The sequence below is a fragment of the Vipera berus genome, assembly GCF_964194415.1.
Source record: "Vipera berus genome assembly, chromosome: 4".
NCBI lineage: Eukaryota > Metazoa > Chordata > Lepidosauria > Squamata > Viperidae > Vipera > Vipera berus.
Window position 1 is genome coordinate 82,066,428 of NC_138206.1, and position 21,869 is coordinate 82,088,296.

Sequence of the window (21,869 nt, forward strand, 5' to 3'; positions counted from 1 at the left end):
ACAGAATGGGGTTTTCATTCTTCTGTTGTAAACTCCACTAAGCCTATGTTAGTGTTTGCAATTTGCAAATATTAATAGAATTTGCAATTTTGATTGTACACAGAATATCCAAAGGGCTTTGCTTAGCCAAGAACCCTTTACATGGGGAGGGACCAGCAGAGCCAACAGGCTAAATATATGTATGTGACACATACATGTTATATTTTCCCTTTTTCCCCACTTTTCACAGCTATATCTAATCGGATGATAGAGAGAATTTTCTCTGGAGCTGTAACAAGGTATCTCTTTAAAAATTATACCATATATATTTCCTATCATGTAAATTATGTGGCAAAGTGTATAGTACTATAATAAAAAGTCATTTTAATGTAAATAATGCAAATAAATATAAATAAATAAATCTGACCTCTCAAGTTAGCTAACCAATTTTTATAAAGACCACCACACAAACCACTGGTTATACTAGTGTAAAATAAATAAAACCTACTACTTGATAAGATAGAAAAATGTGGGTTAGACAGCATCATCACCAGATGGATTCATAGCTGGCTGACCAGCTGTACTCAGTGTGTGGTCCTCAATGGAACTGCATCTACATGGAGGGAAGTGTGTAGTGGGGTGCCCCAAGTCTCCATTCTGGACCCAGTGCTCTTCAAGATCTTCATCAATGATTTGGATGAGGGGATAGATGGGGAACTCATCAAATGTGCAGACAACACCAGGCTGACAGGAATAGCCAACACTCCAGAAGATAGGCTTAAGATACAGAAGGATCCTGACAGACTTGAACATTGGATGCTATCTAACAAAATGAAATTCAATTGTGAAAAAAGTAAGGTTCTACATTTAGACAAGAAAAACCAAGTGCACAGCTACTATATAGGTGGTACCTTGCTCAGTAGTAATAACTGTGAGAGGGATCTTGGAGTTCTAGTTGACAATCACTTAAATATGAGCCAGCAGTGTGCTGCAGCTGCCAAAAAAGGCAACACAGAGGGATAGAATCAAGATCACATGAAGTGTTAATACCACTTTACAATGCTTTGGTAAGGCCACACCTGGAATACTGCATCCAGTTTTGGTCACCACGATGTAAAAAAGATGTCGAGACTCTAGAAAGGGTACAGAGAAGAGTAACAAAGATGATTAGGGGACTTAAGGCTAAAACATATAAGGAACAGTTGCTGGAATTGGGTGTGTCTAGTCTAATGAAGAGAAGGACAAGGGGTAACATGATAGCAGTGTTCCAATATCTCATGGGTAGCCACAAAGAAGATGGAGTCAAGCTATTCTCCAAAGCACCTGAAGGCAGGACAAGAAGCAATGGATGGAAGCTAATCAAAGAGAAGCAACCTAGAACTAAGGAGAAATTTCCTGACAGTTAGAACAATTAATCAGTGAAACAACCTGCCTCCAGAAGTGGTGAATGCTCCAACACTGCAAGTTTTTAAAAAGAGACTGGACAGCCATTTGTCTGAAATGGCATAGGGTTTTCTGCCTGAGCAGGGGGTTGGACTAGATGATCTCCAAGGTGCCTTCCAATTTTATTGTTGTTATTGTTATTATTAAATACTTTAAATTATTTTTTTAGTATTGTTAATATGTAAAATATATGGAAGTGAAATGTTGTTTACTACATGTTGTTTTAAATTACCCCTCCCCACTAATAGTGCAGAGTTGTGTATATGTTGTAATTGAGCAATGCAAGCTCCTGCTTGCAATCTGAGCTATCAGTTAATATCATTAGCGTTTGAATCTCAGTCCAAGCTTTGGCTTTTCAGCTCTATAATATAGTGGCATTCTTGATAGAAGGAGACAGCTTCTTATGTCATTTTCTCCATACTTTGCAGCGATAAGAATTAAAACATTTTAATAAAAATATTTTCCTAGTAGAAAATCCCAGGATCATTAAAACTAATTGAATACAATTGAGTTTTATAAAAACCTTACTTCACACAATATTATTTATGCCCATTTTATACTGTCTTTCTGTCCACAGAACAATCAAGGTAGCTTGTAATCAAATACAAAACTAGTAAAATTAATGCCAGCATTTTTAATCCAGGTCAAAAAGTCTTAATCTCTTTCTGAGTATGGAAAGTGAGGGTTATTTAAGTGTAAATAGCAGTCGCCAAAAATGACTTATGATGATACACAAAAGTTAGATGTGCAAATAAAATTAGAAAAAAACACTATACAATATACATTTTTATCCTTGAAAGAAATGCAGGAATTATTTTTTAAGATATATACACAAACACATATATACATACATACACAGAGAGAGAGAGAGAGAACTCTGTATTCTAGCATATTTGGAAAGTGCAGAAACTATTTGAAACTCTAAAATTAAGGTGCTGTATATATACCTACATATTGTCTTACCTCCCTTTTTAAATCTTAATTTCAAAGGGGCAAAAAAGCACAGAAAGAAGGAAAAATCAGTTATGCAGATTTTGTGTGGTTTTTGATATCAGAAGAAGACAAAAAGACTGCCACTAGGTAAGAAAAAAATGCTTTTCATAAGATTATGATGTTATGATGCTGTCAAAGTTAAATCATCAGTATACTATGTGACAATATATTTATTATAACTGAAACATAGTTCATAGAAAGCCAGTTTGGTACAGGTAGTCCTCTCCTACTGACTACTTGTTCAGCAACTATTCAAACTTGCAACAGCACTGAAAATGTGGTATTTACAAGTAGTCCTTGAAGTTCCAGGCATCATATCACCCCCATGATCATGATTTGGCATCTGGCTTGACTTTATAATGGATTGCAACACCCCACAATCTCATGATCATCATTTGTGACCTTCTCTGTTGGAGTCCTACAAGCAAAACCAATGGCAAAGCCAGCAGGGAAGGTCACAAGTCACTCCAGTAAGTCCCTCCAGCCTTTGCTCACAGCACCATACCATCCCTCCCCAGCTTCCCTGCATTGGACTTCCCAGGGCTTTCCCCATAGCATCACATTTCTTACCAGGAACTCCCACTTAATTTTCCCTTAATGACAGACATATGTTGGGGTTACAACAGCAATCAAGACTGCCAGCATTGGCATCGCTAAGCAATGCAGTGATGTGACATCCCGCTTTATGACCGCATTACTTAGTGATCACAGTCCTGCTCCAAATTGCCATTGTATCATCAGGCTAGAAACTGAGAGACCATGAGTTCTAGTTTTGCCATTATCACAAAGCCAGGTGATGACTCTGGGCCAGGCGCTCTTTCTTAGTCCTAGGAAGTAGGCAGTAGCAAACCACTTCCAACAAACCATAGCCAAGAAAACTAAGGACTAGTCAGAAGACACACATATGCACAAAAATACTAATTACCCAGACTTTGGAGAAAAAAAAATCAAGAGGGAGCATATAAGACCTGTGGAATCAAGTGTTCTTTGGAGTTTTATTTCATTTTGCAGGCATCTAAGTGGGTGAGGTAGGAGAAATGTTTCTTGCATATTCTCAGAAAAAGTTTATATATAAGCACAGGGTTAGAGCATAGTGCCCAGAATAACCAAATTATGTGGAACGAAAGGGAGTCCAGGAAAAATGAACCTATATAAGAAGTTTCTGAGGATTATATTTTGGTGTTGCTAGTCTAAAAGCCTGGAGATATAGATGTCTTGAATTCTTAATCATTCACAAATGCGATTTTGTGTTGCTCCACAAAACACAACACAGAAATGAACATAAAATAGATTGTTAAATTGTTTAATGATTCATTTCAGCATTGAGTATTGGTTTCGGTGTATGGATCTTGATGGTGATGGTGTACTGTCTATATATGAACTACAACACTTTTATGAAGAACAGTGTCAGAAACTGGATAATATGGCCATTGAACCTCTGCCATTTGAAGACTGCCTTTGCCAGATGCTTGATCTTGTGAAGCCAGAGAATGAAGGTGATAGATCTTTTCCATCTCTATTTGTAGTATCTTTGTTAACAAGGTTAATACAGCTGTTCAGTGTTTGGCTTTGAATGTTCTTGTAAAGCCAAGTGTTGTTTATTGCATTTGGCAGGTAAAAAAGCCATCTGTTTGTCTAACTTTCTGTTTTAACTTTCATTCAATCTGAAAATTGACTTGTGTGTGAATCAAAATTAGCCAAAAACTGCCTAATGTTAGAACTTTTATTTTTACTGACTTCAGGTTTTGCATTGCAGCAAGATGGACGCAGGAAGGCAGGGCTCTGCCTTCCACGCCCAACTTCACCCTGCTGGGGGGCCTAAAAAGGCCTAAAGTCGCCCCAGAAAGGCGATGAAGAAGGAGGGGTGCCTCATCAATCACGGAGAGATGGAGGTCTTTCCGTTCGATCTGAGGAAAGCCCTCAAAACCGGCAGGGGAAAGACTGGCTACATTCCTGTGGCCAGTCATTAGCTGCTGACAACTGAAGAAGAAAAGCACTTATTAGCATTGAAAACAGAATGTTTGGAACTGGGTGAGAGCATTGATCCTTTCTTTACTATTTTACAACTGAATTTCTTGGGAAAGGCTCCCAAGAAGCTAAAACCTCCAAACGTGAATGGAAGCAGCGTTTTAATGTCTTTTATCGGAGACAGAAATAAATAATACTGAAGTGGAAGTAACATAAAGCTACAGCTTTGATAATTTGAAAACTGAGATAATTGTTAAGATTTTCTCTTTGGGAAAAAATACATTGAGGTGAAATATAAGAAATCAATCCTTTGTCTTAAGAGTGGAAAATGGATTTTGAATGATATCTAGTGGGGGATACAACTAGCTTCCTGGCTGCTTGGTGACTCTTAGCTTAATGTAGAACAGCTGGCAGTAAAGGAACATATTTTGGCATACTTATCACCCTGACCTTCTTGGACTATAAACACCTGCTGAGTTTGGAAAGAAAAATTTAACTTTTGACTACGTCTGGCTGGGAGAGACTTTTGAGCTGCTTTCAGGGTGGTTGAATATTTTGAACACTTTGAACATTGTGGATTACAACTTTGCCTAACTGACAATTCTTGGATACCTGAGACAAAGGATTACTGCAAAAAATTGCTTTTAGGACTGGACCCATATTCTGGAACCTATTGGATTATAAAGGTTACACATAAAAACCAGAAAACTAGATGAAATGTTCTACTCTATTTTATATAATATTTTATTAGTTTTCTAATTTTACAATTAAACGTTTAAAAAGCAACGTGGTGACTGGGTTAATCAATAATTCAATAGCATACATAAATCATTAGCACAAATCTCAAGTTACAACATCAGATGTTTTCTCTCTTTTTCCCTTGATATCTACTATTGAGCTAATATAGTTCTTATTGTTATCAACTAAGTAAAACCATCTTTGTTACATTTATCAATTATTTTTAGCTTATAGATATCTTAATTGTGCCTGCATTCAATCCTTATATACAGTCATGTCCTGTTACTGCTTTTTTCCCTAGGCTTTAATTTCCCCTCAATATTCAACATTTGGTATTATAATTTCCAAGCTTTAGGTGACCAGAGTTTCCCTCATCTCAACTTCTACATTTTTTCCCCTTTGTATAACAAAATCTAATATTCTAAATACACATCTTACCTATTTACATATAATCTTACTCTGTTTTCTAAAAGTTATCTATTTTTCACCATATTAAACCAAAGGTCTATTAATCTTATTACACATCTTATGTATTCAATTATAATGTTACTTAACTTTCTAAAAATTTTCTATTTTCTACCATATTCAACCCTCTAATTGGTAATATAAAATCCCCTCTAATAAATCAAAACCTTAGTTTCTTTGAACCTTACTTTGGCTTTTTTTCTTTGCCAACTAACCTTCCATGTCAGTACTTTTGAATCCTCAAACAGTTCTCCCTCTATTGTATGTATTATTTGAAATAAGAAAGACCATTTAATTACAGGGTTTTTTGGAAGAACTAGCCCAATTGTATTCATTTAATCGCCTCCCTATTACTTCAATTTCCCACAATTGTCCTAATAAGTTTATCTTCCATTCAATCTGTTCTTCCTCCTTTTCCTCAAATTTCTTCTGATTTATGTAAAAAGTCTTCCATTTTCAATGTTGTCACTCTGTTTTCTAATTTTCCTGTTCGCTGGATCTGTTGGTCAGTTGGGTCCTGTTCCTTTATGTTGCCTCTTATTTTGTTACACACTGAAAGAATGGTTTTGTGTATAGATTTCAACATAAAAAGGAATTTTTCCTGATCATCCATATTTTCTTGCTAATGTATTAAGTTGAAGATTTTAAAATCAGACGTTAAAAATACTTTTTTGTTTTTTTATACCTAGGTATGGGACATCTATTTCACATGCTGTAGGTAATCTTTATAGTGGAAATTGTTTATCAAGTAAGAATTTATAGCCCAAAGTATTCCATCATGTAATAACAGATACTTCTTATGTAAAGAAATAGGAAAACAATTTCCCACATATAACTTTGAAAGTCAGTAAAGGTTTATCTTCATATTTCAAACAGGCCAAATATGCCGCCCTGCAGTTCCTTCTTTACAGTTGGCTTTTTCACAGCTGGTATCTGTCAAGGCCAGGAAAGTTTTTTTTTTAGATTCTGGGCTTCAAACCAAGTCTCTTTTAGTCAACAACGAGTTGTAATACCATACTTCGCCACAAGATATCACCAATACCATTTAAAACTTTTTAAGTCCCGAATTTTTATAATAGTTTTTCAAGGTTTATTTCTTTTCTATTTTGATAAAAACCAACATCTCCACTAAGAATAGGAAAACTTTTAGTCCCCAAATTTCAAAAGTACATGCATCCAATTAGATTAAAGTTGTTCTTATAATTGCTCTATTTTCCCCTGGGTAGTCAGTCGCTGCTGTTCTTAGAGTGTGGGGTAGAAATTCTCTTCCCTCCTCATAGGGGGGAAAATACTTTGGGCAACTTTTGCAGGAAAAATATTTAAAGTCTTAAAGAAAAGATCAGATCTCACCCAGTTTCATCTGCATTGCTTTAAAGATGCTTGGTAGTAATTTTGACTTTGGCTGTGACGAGTCATATTGCTATGGGCGGTCTTTCCCCCGCCGGTTTGGAGAGCTGCCCCGGATCAAGTGGAAAGGCTGCTGCCTTCCCGTGATCAAGCGGCAGTCCCCTCTTTGCTTGTCACCTCTACAGGGCAACTTTCTACCCTTTCCAGGGTCCCCCAGCGGGATGAAATCAGACGCTGAAAAGGGAGCTCGCCTCCTGGTGTCCGCAGGCACCGCAATGGCAAACCGGAAGCCATTGGTGATACTAAAGAATCTGCAGGAATGAGGCCTCAACAAAAAATAAATAGGAAATATACTCTATGTTACAACTAATTCACCAAACAATTGTCACACACAAAGAGAACACAAAAAGAAACTATATCGAGACTAAAAATAATTTAGATAATATAAATGAGCAAATCTCCAAACTAAATCTACAACTAGAAAATTCCCAGACAATGACTACAAAGTATGAACAAATAAAGCAGAAATCAGAAGATGAAGCAGAGGAAATGGACCTAGATATGGAAGAGATAAAAGAAGGGAAATATAAACTATCTGTCAGGTCCTCAAACTTATTTTTATCTTGCGTATATATATCCTACTTTGGGGACCTGCCATTCTGTTGGGGGAGGGGGAGCTTTGCATTTAGCTTGGGATAGCTTTTGCTTTCTACTCTCTCTTGCTGCCTCCATCCCTTTGAGAAAGGAATGTGTCTTCCTTATGAGGGAGACGGTTACAGAGAAACAAAAGCTGGAGAAGACCTTGAGATGCGTGCCAACTGTGCCAGTTACCCACTCTTCAGACTACCTGTGGATTTGCTGGATTTCAAATGGACATTATGTGTCCATTATGTGTGAAGAGGAATATTGCTAGCTTAACTATACTGTTTCGGCAGGCTTTTCCCCAGATCTTGCCTTCACTTCCCTACTGTCACTGACCCCTAATAAAAGTATCCTTTTGAGACAATGCGTGCTTCAAGAGTTCTGCTTTCTTGGGTGGTTAGTTGAAGTGGGTCCTTACACTACCATATACATATACTGCAAGACTTAGCCATAACAACGAAAATGGAAAAGATGCTTTACTCCTTAGGTCTACAAAACATACCTGATGATAAGGAAGAATATTTTAAAAAATGGAATATAGAGCTGTCAGGGGAAATGTAACAACTTGGGAGAAAAAAATGAAAAGAGAAATTGAGGGAGAAGGAACGTGGGAGTTGCTTGAGAAATATAAATGGGTAGAATTCCTCCCCAAAAATACCTTACCTAAATTGTCTTCCTCGTGCCAAGCAACTTTTATAAAAATAGGAAAAAAATCCTGGGCGATTTAACTGCCTTGGCTTGGAAAGCAACTTGGCAAAGAAAGAAAGCAAGAAGAAAGAAACAGAAGATTTGACCTATTAGAGGGGACATTACATTTAAATATTTGTTTGAATATGATTAAAAGAACGGATGACAGATATAATTAGATTTCTATAATGAAAGATATGATTTAGAATTAAAATAGTATTTTTTCTTTTTTTGATATGGGAAATATGAAAATAAGAGGATGGCTGGTATGAATAAAACTTAGCAATATAAATGTAATTAATATTGAGAAAATCATAACTGACAAAGATATTTCAAATATTGATGGGAAATCAAGCCTTAAGAACATGAAAAACAGGCTATTGATTTATGAATTTATATTATTTGTATATTAGTAAAATATGAAGATGTCTATATCCAACTTTGTATACATCAGTAGTAACAAGAATGGTAACTGTAATGAGGGGGAAATGGAAAAAATATGGGGAAGAAAGGAGGATCAGGGGAAAAAATACTGGGTTGTGCAGTACTGAACAGATTTATATTGAAGAAGTTAATGTTAAATTTGTGAACACAGATATGTTGTTTAAAAAAAGGTAAAGGTTCCCCCGCACATGCGTGCTAGTCGTTTCCGACTCTAGGGGCCGGTGCTCATCTCCGTTTCAAAGCCGAAGAGCCAGCGTTTGTCCGAGGATGTCTCCGTGGTCATGTGGCCGGCATGACTAGACGCCAAAGGCGCACGGAACGCTGTTACCTTCCCACTGTAGTGGTCCCTATTTTTCTACTTGCATTTTTACATGCTTTCGAACTGCTAGGTTGGCAGAAGCTGGGACGAGTAACAGGCGCTCACTCTGCTACACGGCACTCGGGATTCGACCCGAAGACTGTAACTTAAAAATCAATAAAATATAAAAAGAACTTTTACCTTGAGAATGAATATGGCTGCTCTTGGTAAGATGTTGTAAAATTATTGTTTTGATTAACAGCTGATGAAAGTCATTCTTAAGCCAAACCCCTTACGGTCATCCTAACTGAGGGACTTACAATTTTAGGCAATCCTAATCTGTCACTAATTGTACCTACTCAAGTATTAATAAAAATCAAGCTTTTAAATGTTAAATTTTTTTATGAGATATGCACCACAATCTAAATCTCAAGCATTTAAGACTTTTTTTTTCTGTTTCCAGGAAAAATAACTCTTCATGATTTAAAGAGATGTAAGATGGCAAACATTTTCTTTGACACTTTCTTCAATATTGACAAATATTTAGACCATGAGCAGAAGGATCAGTTTTCTGTGCTGAGGGTAAGGACAATTGGTACTGAAAGGGATTTTGTCAATCTCAATGTTTTATCAATTTAGTATTAAATGCCTTATGATAATATTTTAGGGCACTGAAAATGAAAATCAAGACATGTCTAATTGGGAAAAATATGCTGCTGAGGAGTATGATGTTCTAGTTGCTGAAGAAGCAGCCAGCGACCAATGGAATGATTGGTAAGTAGTGTTTACATGATTATTGTTAGAATCCTTGGTGCTCTCTGAGCTTGTTTTCTTGTAGACATTTCATTGCCGAACTAGGTAATATCAATGGTAGACACCATTTATCTATCATCACCAAAGAGTTTACACCCTTATCCCTCTACTAAGTTAAACAAATTAAAGTTAAACTAATCAATGGCTTTGGAACTAAGGAAGTGGTATCTTGAATGCAGTAGCACAATATTTTTCTGAGTCATTGTCATCATTTATTGGTTCTGGTGTTTTCTATTAAAATGCCTTGCTGCCAAACAAAATGCTAATTATACTTTTATAAAATAGTATTGTCAATTATTTCTACTACAGTCTAGAGTTAATTAATGGTAGAAGTGAATGGAGATGAATTTTGCTGGAGTTGGTTTGCTTGTGCCGTTTAAATATCTGTTATTGCATTCACTTATCTCTTTTTAGCAAGGGACGCAGTGGCTCAGTGGGTTAGGACGCTGAGCTTGTTGATCAGGTGGTTGGCAGTTTGGCGGGTCGAATCCCAAGTACTGCGTAACAGAGTGAGCGCCTGTTACTTGTCCCAGCTTCTGCCAACCTAGCAGTTCGAAAGCATGTAAAAAATGCAAGTAGAAAAATAGGGACCACTACGGTGGGAAGGTAACAGCGTTCCGTGCGCCTCTGGCGTCTAGTCATGCCGGCCACATGACCACAGAGACATCCTCGGACAAGCACTGGCTCTTCAGCTTTGAAATGGAGATGAGCACCGGTCCCTAGAGTTGGAAACGACTAGCACGCATGTGCGGGGGAACCTTTACCTTTATCTCTTTTTAACACAAGAGCCCCTTTGAGCCATGTCTCATGGAGATGGTTTTCTGGGGAAAACCATCAGGACCAGCTGTCCTCCTCCTTGTGGGATTTTGATTGCACAAGCAATTAGCTAATTTTGCTAAGGCTGAGATGGAGACATAAGTAGCAGCATCCTTTTCATAAAGGAATGCCAAACTGGCCTTTTTATTTAAAGCATCATTGCTATTCCAATATAGGCACAGTTACTTAATGTTGGTGCTGTATTTTGTGGAAAGAGACTGATTTTATTATAACAAAAATTATTTAAATACATTTTGAGGATACTGTGTTCTCGAACAAAAACCCCCACACAAACACTGAAAATGCCTTCAACTGCTCTAGTATACATTTGAGGCAGTAGGATGGTGCAAATACACTCTAATATCACTCAATGTTTTTATAATGACACTTGGGAGTTGGATATCCATACAGGCAGATAGATTGCTTAGAAACTAATCTATCGTTATGAAATTCTTTTTCCAGGAAGGACTACAGTCTTAATTTATGAGAAAAATATGTGTGTCTGAAGGTTCTTTAAAAGCCATGACTAAATATTTTGACAGGTCATATATCTTAACTTGATTTTTTTAACAATGTAGTGTTATTAACTTTAAGCCTTCCAAGGTAAAAAATTCATTAAAAATCATTATTATGAAATAATTTGACAAACTATCCTGACCTAAAAGATTGTTAGAGAAATCCAGTATTGTGGGAACCTGGCTAGATCAAAGGCTCTCAACCTCCTGCCTTTTCTATGTTACAGACTCCAGGAACAATTCTCAAGATACATAGGAGGGATGCTTCATCTCCTTCTCCTCTTTCACCGACAGAAGCAATTCTGTCAGCAGACTTATTTTATTACTTTTAGTCCAACAGATGGTAACCAGTTGCCTTCAGGAAGTGCACAAAATGGACAATTTTTTACCCATACATAGTGGGCATGTAGAATAAGGAATAGGGATATGTTGCTACCTGATGTCACACACTCACTTTCATCTAGGATTAATTCTAGAAATAGAAAGTGCTTCCCATACATGGATTTAACTGAGAGAGGGTAGAAACCCACTGAATAGTGTGGCCTTCTTCTGAATAAGTGGACATATACTTCCAAAGTAAAGTGCATTCCTATCTATATTTATTTTCCCCAAGGAACAAGTGGCCCTGCTGTAGCATAAGCATGCATATTAGGACTGTGCAACACTTGCTATTTAAAGGGGAATAGGTGCTTCAAAGCATGCGAGGGCACTCATGCAACACCTGTTGGCAACCTTTTAAAGCAGCTATGTCTTTTGATGGGTTCTCACAGCTGTCCCTCATAACTGCAATTCAACCCTGGGAAAAATCATTTGGTTTAAGGGGCTGTCAAAAAATATTAAACATTCATATTGCACACTCCGACACACATTTCTCCATTTGAATCCAAAGCAGTATGTAGTCCTAATGCATATTGTCTTTAAAATTGCTTTAAGTAATAGTAATAGTAAGATTTACCCGTTTCCTCTGTTTTTCAGATTATGGAATATGGAATATGATGTAATAAACAAGTTACTTTTATGAATGGTAGTCCTTGACAACCATTCATTTAACAATGGTTTAAAGTTATGACAACCTTGGAAAAAATTTACAACCTATATCACACTTATGACTGCTGTACCTACCTTTCCGCATGGTCATATGATCAGTTTTGGCACCTGTCAACATCTACCATTTATGCCTAGTTGCAGCATCCTACGGTCACATATTGCAATTTGGGACTTTTTTGCCGATTTGTGGCAAAAAAAAACCAGTCCACTGGGGAAACTGGATTCGCTTAACAACCACATAATTTGCTAAACAGCCAAACTGATACATTTAATGACTGCTATCAAATTATTGTAAAATAAGGTTCCATTGTATTTACAATTACAGTGACTTGTAATGGAAGTTTTGGTCCCAATTGTGCCTGTAAGTCGAGAACTTCCCTACTGATAGTCCGGAATGGACCTGGGACCTGACCGCAGTGAGAGGGCGGTTCTGGATTGGTCATCAACCACCCCACTGGTGTGAGAGACCAGTTGGGGTAGGTTTATCCCAGTAGCCCATACTCTGTCCACCCCAGGTTTGATGCCCAGCTGTAGTGAGAGGGCGGTTGGGCTTTCTTTGCCTGGTTCCGGCTCAGGTGAGAGCGGAGCCGGATTGGTGGACCTGAGGTACTTCCGGACTCAATATCAATGTCATCTTGATATTATTTTAATACCATCTGACTACCCATTTGTTAACAACAGCCCTATGTGGATATTTTTATTCTTATATGGCTCATTTGCGCTACTCCAGTGCTGACCTGTATGCCCTCAGGAGGGCACCTCCCTCCTGGTTACGACCTGCCGCCTTTTCCTCCAATCCCCTTAAGGACGGGCCCAATTGTTGGGACCTCGAGAGGTGGTTGGGCATAGATAGGGGCCTCTGGTGGAGATATATTAAGAGGCCCCTAATATGTTTTCTAGCCGGCTGTTTTAAAGGGTTAGGGAGGGGGGGAATGGTAGGGCTGGGATGGAATTGGGGTGTACCCCACCAACCGGTCGTCAGTCCAGGCCTGAAATGGTTCCCGGTGAGATGGGGTTAGGGTTGGGGTCTCCTGGTTTCCCTGGCATTGGGGTGGGGTTTCAAATCCCCACGACGATTCGGAACGGCTGCAGGCGGTTACACGGAGGGCCATATCAACGGGATCGTGCCCCCACTGTCTTCAAGCGGTAGCGTGCTCCGACCCTCCAGTTGGTACCCATTTATCCGGGGGTGAGAGGGATCAGGCCCCTGAGCTCAGGCTGGTGTACTTTGATGCCAGATCCGTTGTGAACAAGGCTCCCCTCGTCCGTGATTTGATCGAGGAGGAACACGCGGATCTGGCATGCATTACAGAAACCTGGTTGGGCTCAGAGGGAGGTGTCCCTCTGACTGAGCTTTGCCCTCCAGGTTTCTGTGTGTTACATCGGCCACGGGCTCAGGGCAGGGGCGGTGGGGTGGCGGTAGTTATACTGGAGACCTTATGTCCGCGGGAGACCACTATTGTACAGATAGGCGGGAGTGAATCCCTCCTCCTGAGGTGTGGCCCTGGGGCTCAGTTGGGCTTGTTGCTAACATACCTGGCGCCCAGCTGTGTAGCAACGGCCCTGCCTGAACTTCTCGACGTCCTCTCAGGGTTGACGGTTGAGTTTCCCAGACTTATAGTTCTGGGTGACTTTAACCTGCCTTCTCTGGGAGGGTCGTCTGAGTTGGCCCGGGAGTTCATAGCCTCCATGACAGCCATGGACCTGACCCAAGTAATTCAGGGTCCGACTCATGGGGGAGGACACACTCTTGACCTAGTTTTCTTATCTGGACAATGGCTGGATGATCTGGGAGGGGGTTAGCCAACTATTGTCCCCCTGTCATGGTCTGATCACTATCTCCTGCGGCTGGTCTTCCGCTATGCCACCTCCCGCTGCTGGGCTGCGGAGCCGACCAGGTGGTTCTGCCCCAGGCGCCTAATGGATCCGGAACGGTTCCAGACAGCGCTTGAATCTATACCTATCCCCCTCGCTCACAGCCCGGCCGACACCTTGGTGGATGCCTGGGAAAGGGCTGCCACCAAGGCGCTCGACCGTGTTGTACCCTTGCAACCCCTGACCCGGCGCAGATCCCGGTGGGCTCCATGGTTTTCTGTGGAGCTCTGGGAGATGAAGCGTCGGAGACAAGGTCTAGAGAGATGTTGGAGATCCAGCCGGTCTGAGTCTGACCGGTTGCGGTTAAGAACCTTTACAAGGTCTTATCTCGCGGTGATGAGGACAGCGAAGTCTAATTACTTCGCTGCCGTCATCGCATCCGCAGATAATCGCTCGGCCGCCCTGTTTAGGGTGACTCGCTCCCTCCTTAATCAGGAGGTGAAGGAGGAGCCCTTACAGGGGCGAGCCGAGGAGTTTAGCTATCATCTGACGGACAAAATCGCTCAGATTCGAGCAGGTTTGGATTCTGACTGGGCAGAGACTGACGGGGAGGAATCGAGCAGTCTAGAGAATGTTACCTGGAGTGAATTCGATCCTGTGACCCCAGATGAGGTGGACAGGATCATGAGGAGACTGAGTTCCGCCACGTGTTTATTAGACCCGTGCCCCTCCTGGCTGGTATATGCAGCCCGGGAGGAGACACGAGGCTGGTTCCAGGCAGTAATAACTGCTTCTTTGAGGGAGGGTACCTTCCCTGCCACCTTGAAGGAGGCGGTGGTGAGGCCCCTCCTCAAGAAGCCTACCCTGGACCCAGCTATTTTGAACAACTATCGTCCGGTCTCCAACCTTCGCTTTCTTGCGAAGGTGGTTGAGAGCGTGGTGGCACTTCAGCTCCCTCTGTTCCTGGAGGAAACTGATTATCTGGACCCATACCAATCGGGCTTCAGGACCGGGTACAGCACGGAGACGGCATTGGTTGCGCTGGTGAATGATCTCTGCCGGGCTCTGGACAGGGGTTGTTCCTCTGTCCTAGTCCTATTAGACCTCTCAGCGTCTTTTGATACCATCGACCATGGTATCCTACTGCGACGTCTCAGGGGGTTGGGAGTGGGAGGCACTGTTTTGCGGTGGTTCTCCTCCTACCTCCTGGGCCGCTCGCAGTCGGTGTTGACGGGAGGGCAGAGGTCTGCCTCGAGGCCTCTCGTTTGTGGAGTTTCTCAGGGGTCGGTCCTCTCTCCCCTCTTGTTCAACATCTATATGAAGCCTCTGGGTGAGCTCATTCGTGGTTTCGGGGTGGGGTATCATCAGTATGCTGATGATACCCAGCTTTTTCTTTCCACCCCGAACCAACCCAGTGATGCCCTCAACGTGATGTCCCGTTGCCTGGAAGCGGTCCGGGTTTGGATGGGGAGAAACAGGCTTCGTCTCAATCCTGCCAAGACTGAGTGGCTGTGCATACCAGCATCTCAGACTAACCAATCTTTTCCATCGTTAACTATGGGGGGTGAGGTGTTACCCCCTGTTGATAGGGCCCGCAACTTGGGTGTCCTCCTGGATTCACGGCTCAGTTTGGAAGATCATATAGGAGCCGTGGCCGGGGGGCTTTTGCCCAGGTTCGCCTGGTGCGCCAGTTACGGCCCTATCTGGACCGAGATGCGCTACGCACAGTCACCCATGTGCTCGTGACCTACCGGCTAGACTACTGCAATGCTCTCTACATGGGGCTGCCCCTGAGGACCACTCGGAGGCTTCAGCTGGTGCAGAATGCAGCCGCGCGAGTTGTGATGGGAGTCTCCCGATACTCCCATGTAACACCTCTTCTCCACGAGTTGCATTGGCTTCCGGTTGCCCTCCGGGTGAGATTCAAGGTGCTGGTGATGACCTATAAAGCCCTAAATGGCATGGGCCCGGATTATCTAAGGGAACACCTGCTGCCAGCGTCAATTTCCCATCATCCTGTGCGCTCCCACAGGGAGGGCCTCCTCAGGGTACCACCGGACAAGGATTGCCGACGGGCGATCCACAGGGGGAGGGCGTTCTCTGTGGGCGCGCCTGCCCTATGGAATCAACTGCCAACGGAACTCCGGACTGCCCCCGACCTTCGTTCATTTCGCCGGGACCTAAAAACCTGGCTCTTTGAGCTATCTGGTCTGGACTGAGGGGTTTAATGTTTTTAAATTGTGATTTAATTTTTGCGGCTAGACTTAATTTAATTTTATTTTAATTTTATATTGGATTGTTTTTAAATTTTGCCTTGTAAACCGCCCTGAGTCCTTTGGGAATAGGGCGGTATATAAACCAAATAAATAAATAAATAAATAAACAAACAAACAAACAAACAAACAAACAAACAAACAAACTATCTGCAGTCTGAATCTGTTCCCATTTCTTTTTCATTTTAGTTATGAACCTGAGCTGATTCCTGATGATCATCAAAAGACCAACATACTAAAATATCAAATGGAGAAAAGACCTTTTTTTGATATGCCTTCCCATTTGGCAGATGTTGACTTGGATGATTATGACTATGAAAATGATTTTGAATAAACTATATTTGTAAAGTATAAAGACTGTTTCTGCAGCAGGTCTGCTAAATCTGTAGAATTCTATCTCCAGAAAAGAGTAAAATAGAGTTTCTTGTGCTGCAAAATTAATACTTTCAAAATATCTAAATGGTTACATTTGTATGGAATGAAACTTTTAATGTATTTATTCAATGGATTGTTGCCTAGGAAAAATAGTTAAATTATTTGTAGATACTCTTCCTTTAAGGGATTAGTGTATCTTGTGTAAAGTAAATTTACCGGTTTGTTTTTATATAAAATACTAAACATTTTATTGATCACTATAATAATGGAAATCCTTGCTCTTGCAGTCTCCAAGCTAAAACTAACTTTGTCAAGATTCAAAGAGAAAAGTGTCATGATTGTGAATGGAGACTGCAGTTCAGAACTCAAGTAAAGCATGACTGGATAAGCTAGACACTGGTACATGTAGCAAATATCCTGCCTGAAAACAGGCTGTAATTTTCTACCCTTTAGCATTCATTTTGTTCTACTGACTCCAATTTAAAAACTGGCTTTTATTGTTCACTTAACAGTTGTGGATATTATATTCCATGTCAAGGGAATCAATTGTAAGTTTTACTTGATCTGTGATGTGCACTAACCTTGTATGGGCATTTAGTGTGTTTCTTCAGTGGTTGGCTAATGACACATTCCATGAATATTGTTACCAACAGTGTCAAAGTAGCTGAACAGCTGCTTTATTTGCCTATATGAGATGAGAGACTGCTTATAGAGCAAGATAGAAGTTGCTATTCTAGTTTTTTAAAATAACGTTTGTAGTGCCTTAATTATCCTTACGTTCACACAAGAAATGAAATATGGTAAAGCAAATCCTTGCTGTTAGGTTTTCCCAATAAACAAAAAGCTATCTTGTTTGCTGTGCAGATCTGTTAAATATTTAAAATATCATGTTCATATTTTCAAATAAAGTTTTTTTCATACATGTAACTCAGCATTTTTTATTTTTTTATGTATCCGATCATCACAGGTGTTACTGAAAGTAACTTCCAGTTTGAATATCAGAATCATTTTTTTAAAAAAATAGCAACTTTGAATAATCTAATTAATAGTTATACACATTTTTCTTACTTTGTGATCTACAGCACAGTGACTTCAGTTTGCCTTCCAGAATTGGGGATTATTGCTTCCAGTAATCCCATACTCCTCAAACAAAGCTAAAATATCCATTTTCACAAATTCAAATAAGATTCTGCTAAAGCTATGTGGCACAGATAGTCCAGATGTGTAACTACAAACCACTTTTTTATAGTTGAATATAATATTAGTGCAATTTAATGAAGACTTGCAGTCTCTATACAGAATATTAGGATGGCTGAAATATTTTTTTCTATGTATGATGCTTTTCTTTCAGAACAAGTTTTGGTGTTACAGTATTGCTTTTGAATTGTTAAGTTTTCTTGTGATGATTTTGAATTCTGCATACAACTATGTAGAACTTAAGGTGAGCTGTAAAATGGCATTACAAAGCTGAGGGAAAACCAGGAAATAATTTTTGTAATGGATTTATAGCCTGCCTTTTCCTGCAAAATAAGTCTTAAAATAAGATATGTTTTTTGACAGCAGCATCTCTGCCTATAATTACCAATTTCTTTTCCTTCGTGTGGACCATGATGAATATCAAACATTGTTTTAGGATTTGAACAGATTCCTTTGATGTTCAGCTTTTTAGAGTTTTGGCTACATGTGAAACATATTGCTTGGATCCCAATCTTATCAACTAAAAAAAAGGAAACCATTAAAATTTGCTATTTTTCAGGTCTGGGTCTATCTATCTTGATGGAGCAGCCAGTACAGCAAATCTACTACAAACAAGTGATAGACATATTTTGATGCTACTGGCTTATTCATTCATTCGTTCGTTCATTCATTCATTCATTCATTCATTCATATTAAATGTGCAAACAGAGACAGACTCTCTAGCTCCAGGAATGCAGGTCCCAAGAGTGTTGGTGCAGTATGAATTGTAAATAATGAAAGGCCACAATGTTAGCTAATGGGGGAAAAAATACCGTATATACTTGAGTATAAGCCGACTCGAGTATAAGCCGAGACCCCCAATTTCACCCCCAAAAACTGGAAAAAGTTATTGACTCGAGTATAAGCCGATCCGCCGTTCTGCAAGCCTCCGCCGCTGGCGGAGGCTGGATCCGCGCTCTGCAAGCCTCTGCCGCCAGCAGAGGCTCGATCCGCCATTTTGCAAGCCTGAATACACAGGAATACCCTGTGTGGCCGCGGCTCTCGGGGAAGCCCTGGCTGTCCGCTTCCTCGCTCCATGCTGCCATTCGGGGCCCGCGCGTTCCCCGAGCAAATCGCGGCGCCCAGCAGGCGAGGAAACACGCCCGCTCCAGTCGCCCCCCCTTCCCTCAGGAGACGCGAAGCAAGTGACCGCCCGGAGCTTACCGAGGACTTGCGCGCGGCCGAGGCTTCGGTGCTTCCAGGATCGCGCGCACCTCTCCCAAGCCGCCGCCGTCCGGAGACCTGCCGAAGTTTGGGGAGGTTTGGGGAGGTGTGCGCGCACCTCCCCAAACCTCCCCAAACTTCGGCAGGTCTCCGGACGGCGGTGGCTTGGGAGAGGTGCGCGCGATCCCGGAAGCACCGAAGCCTCGGCCGCGCACAAGTCCTCGGTAAGTTTTTTTGTTGACTGGAGTATAAGCCGAAGTGGAATTTTTCAGCCCAAAAAGTGGGCTGAAAAATTCGGCTTATACTCAAGTATATACGGTACTTGAACAACAAGCTAAATTCCAAAGTCATTTCCTCTCATTCTCATTACACAAAACATAACTTCTTGACAGAACGCTTATTTGTTTCTCAAAAAAAAAAAGTTGGAGCTAAGTGGTATAACATCTGTTTTGCTAGTTGGTCAGTTCGGACACACCTGGAAAAGGATCTAATCTGAAATACTAAGAAACTGTTGATCACAACAGAGAAGAGTGTTTCTCAATCTTGGTAATTTCCCACATGTCCAGAAGTTCAACTCCCAGAATTCTCAGCATTAGCAGTACTGTGGGTTGAAATTCACATATGCCAAAGCTTCTAGGATGGGAAACACACAGAGCATAGTGTTTTAGATGGGCAAGCTCTCTGCCTTGGTGTAAGATAGCTTTTTAGGATACTTTTCTCGATAGCATCACATGATTTATGAACAAGGTGTCATAAAATAGTCAATATATTTAGTACTGTTGTAGTCTGGAATATAGATTAAGCAGATTATTTTATCACTAATGCTACCCATGTAAATTATAGTTGCATCCTATATTGCAATTCACCCATTTGGGAAAGGTTACTGCGATAGCCATGACATTTGTATCGTAGCGCCATAATACTGTTATCTTTTTCATTTTTTCCCACTATAAGAAAAAATGACTTGCTTTAGAAATACAGACAGCTGATCAAATCATTCAGTTTATTTTACAAACGGCTGAATATAAAAATGTGAAATGAATGCCTTCTTTAAAAAAACTGTGATGATAAACATGGTAGCAGAGGCATACAAGAGGCAAAGTTTGTGTATTTTTTTATTTACATTAATTTCTATATTTTTGTTCTTTGATTCCCATGGCCTGCTCTCTTGAAAACAGATTATCTACCTTATTTAAAGTTTCCTCTTCTCTTCCATTTTGTCATAAAATCAGTGCTTTTTTTCTAAAAAAAAAAGGTGCTGGAACTCAGAGGTGCTGTCACGGGGAGCGATGCCAATGTCTTGCTACGGCGTCGCCGCCCGTCCTTTGCACCCCTACCCCTGCGGCTTGGAGCCAAATGTCGCGGGGATTCCCCCCCCAGCCACCGTGGGGATTCCCCTCCCCGCACTTGCCACGCTGCGGCCCGTGCTGAGCCCCCACCTGGAGCTGCTCCGAACCCCGACCCAGAGCTGTGTTCCTCGTGGCAGTGGTCTCCAGCGCCAAACAGCCTCTTTCCAACCACATCCAGAAAAATTTGTAACAAACATTGGAATTCTCAAGGCCATGTTTGGTATTTCCCAGCAATCTGTTACTGGAAGGAAAAAGCAATCCCTGCTGCGTTACAGATCCCAGAGAAGCATTTGCATGTACGCAAGTATCCTTAGGGTGCCATAGTTATGGATGAGAAATACTGGTTGTAAAGTTGGCTTTTCTGGATGTAATACAGATATTTTGGACATTTTTGTTTCTTTCCATGTTTGACATTTTTAAAAAGGCATATGCTACTGACTACACTTATGCACATATGTAACATCTTTTGCTAGGATAGATGACCACTGCTTGTCCAGAATATAAAAAGTGAAAGATTGTGACTAAATAAAATTTTAATGTACAGATAATACCACCAGAATTTTTTTAGCCTTTTTAATAAATGTTATTGATGTTGTCGGTGGAGTTTCCCAGACTCATAGTTCTGGGTGACTTCAACCTGCCTTCCCTGGGAGGGTCGTCAGAGTTAGCTCGGGAGTTCATGGCTTCCATGACGGCCATGGACCTGACCCAAGTAATTCAGGGCCCGACACATGGGGGGGTCACACTCTCGACCTGGTTTTCTTATCTGGACAATGGCTGGATGATCTGGGAGGGGGTTAGCCAACTATTGTCCCCCTGTCATGGTCCGATCACTATCTCCTGCGGCTGGTCTTCCGCTATGCCACCTCCCGCTGCTGGGCTGCGGAGCTGACCAGGTGGTTCTGCCCCAGGCACCTAATGGACCCAGAACAGTTCCAGATGGCGCTTGGGTCTTTACCTATCTCCCTCACTCACAGCCTGGCCGATGCCTTGGTGGATGCCTGGGAAAGGGCGGCCACCGAGGCACTCGACCGTGTTGTACCCTTGCGACCCCTGACCCAACGCAGATCCCGTTGGGCCCCATGGTTTTCTGTGGAGCTCCGGGAGATGAAGCGTCGGAGACGGGGTCTAGAGAGCAGTTGGAGGTCCACCCGGTCCAAATCTGACTGATTGCGACTAAGAACCTTTACGAGGTCTTACCTCGCGGCGATGAGGACGGCGAAGTCTAACTACTTCGCTGCCCTCATCGCGTCCGCAGATAATCGCCCGGCCACCCTGTTTAGGGTGACTTGCTCTCTCCTTAATCAGCAGATGAGGGAGGAGACCTTACAGGGGTGGGCCGAGGAGTTTAGTCATCATCTGGCAGACAAAATCGCTCAGATCCGGACCGGTTTGGACTCTGACTGGGCAGAGTCTGACGTGGAGGAATTGAGCGGTCTTGAGCATGTTATCTGGACTGAGT

At 41.4% G+C, this 21,869-nt stretch overlaps 1 protein-coding gene across 3 annotated transcripts in view; it reads left to right on the forward strand.

Moving 5' to 3' along the window:
* Nucleotides 1–18,413, forward strand: part of PPP2R3B (protein phosphatase 2 regulatory subunit B''beta) — a 71,482-nt gene extending 53,069 nt beyond the window's left edge. For 2 of the 3 annotated variants that reach the window (XM_081327205.1, XM_081327204.1), the window contains exons 9-14: nt 230–278; nt 2,413–2,502; nt 3,736–3,911; nt 9,468–9,586; nt 9,672–9,778; nt 16,473–18,413. In XM_081327205.1, the coding sequence (XP_081183331.1) occupies nt 230–278; nt 2,413–2,502; nt 3,736–3,911; nt 9,468–9,586; nt 9,672–9,778; nt 16,473–16,617 (686 nt within the window). In that variant the 3' untranslated portion in view covers nt 16,618–18,413. Of the gene's footprint in view, nt 1–229; nt 279–2,412; nt 2,503–3,735; nt 3,912–4,171; nt 4,376–9,467; nt 9,587–9,671; nt 9,779–16,472 lie in introns of those variants that run through there. The other variant, XM_081327206.1, reaches the window with a different exon arrangement.
* Nucleotides 18,414–21,869: the final 3,456 nt, after the last annotated feature.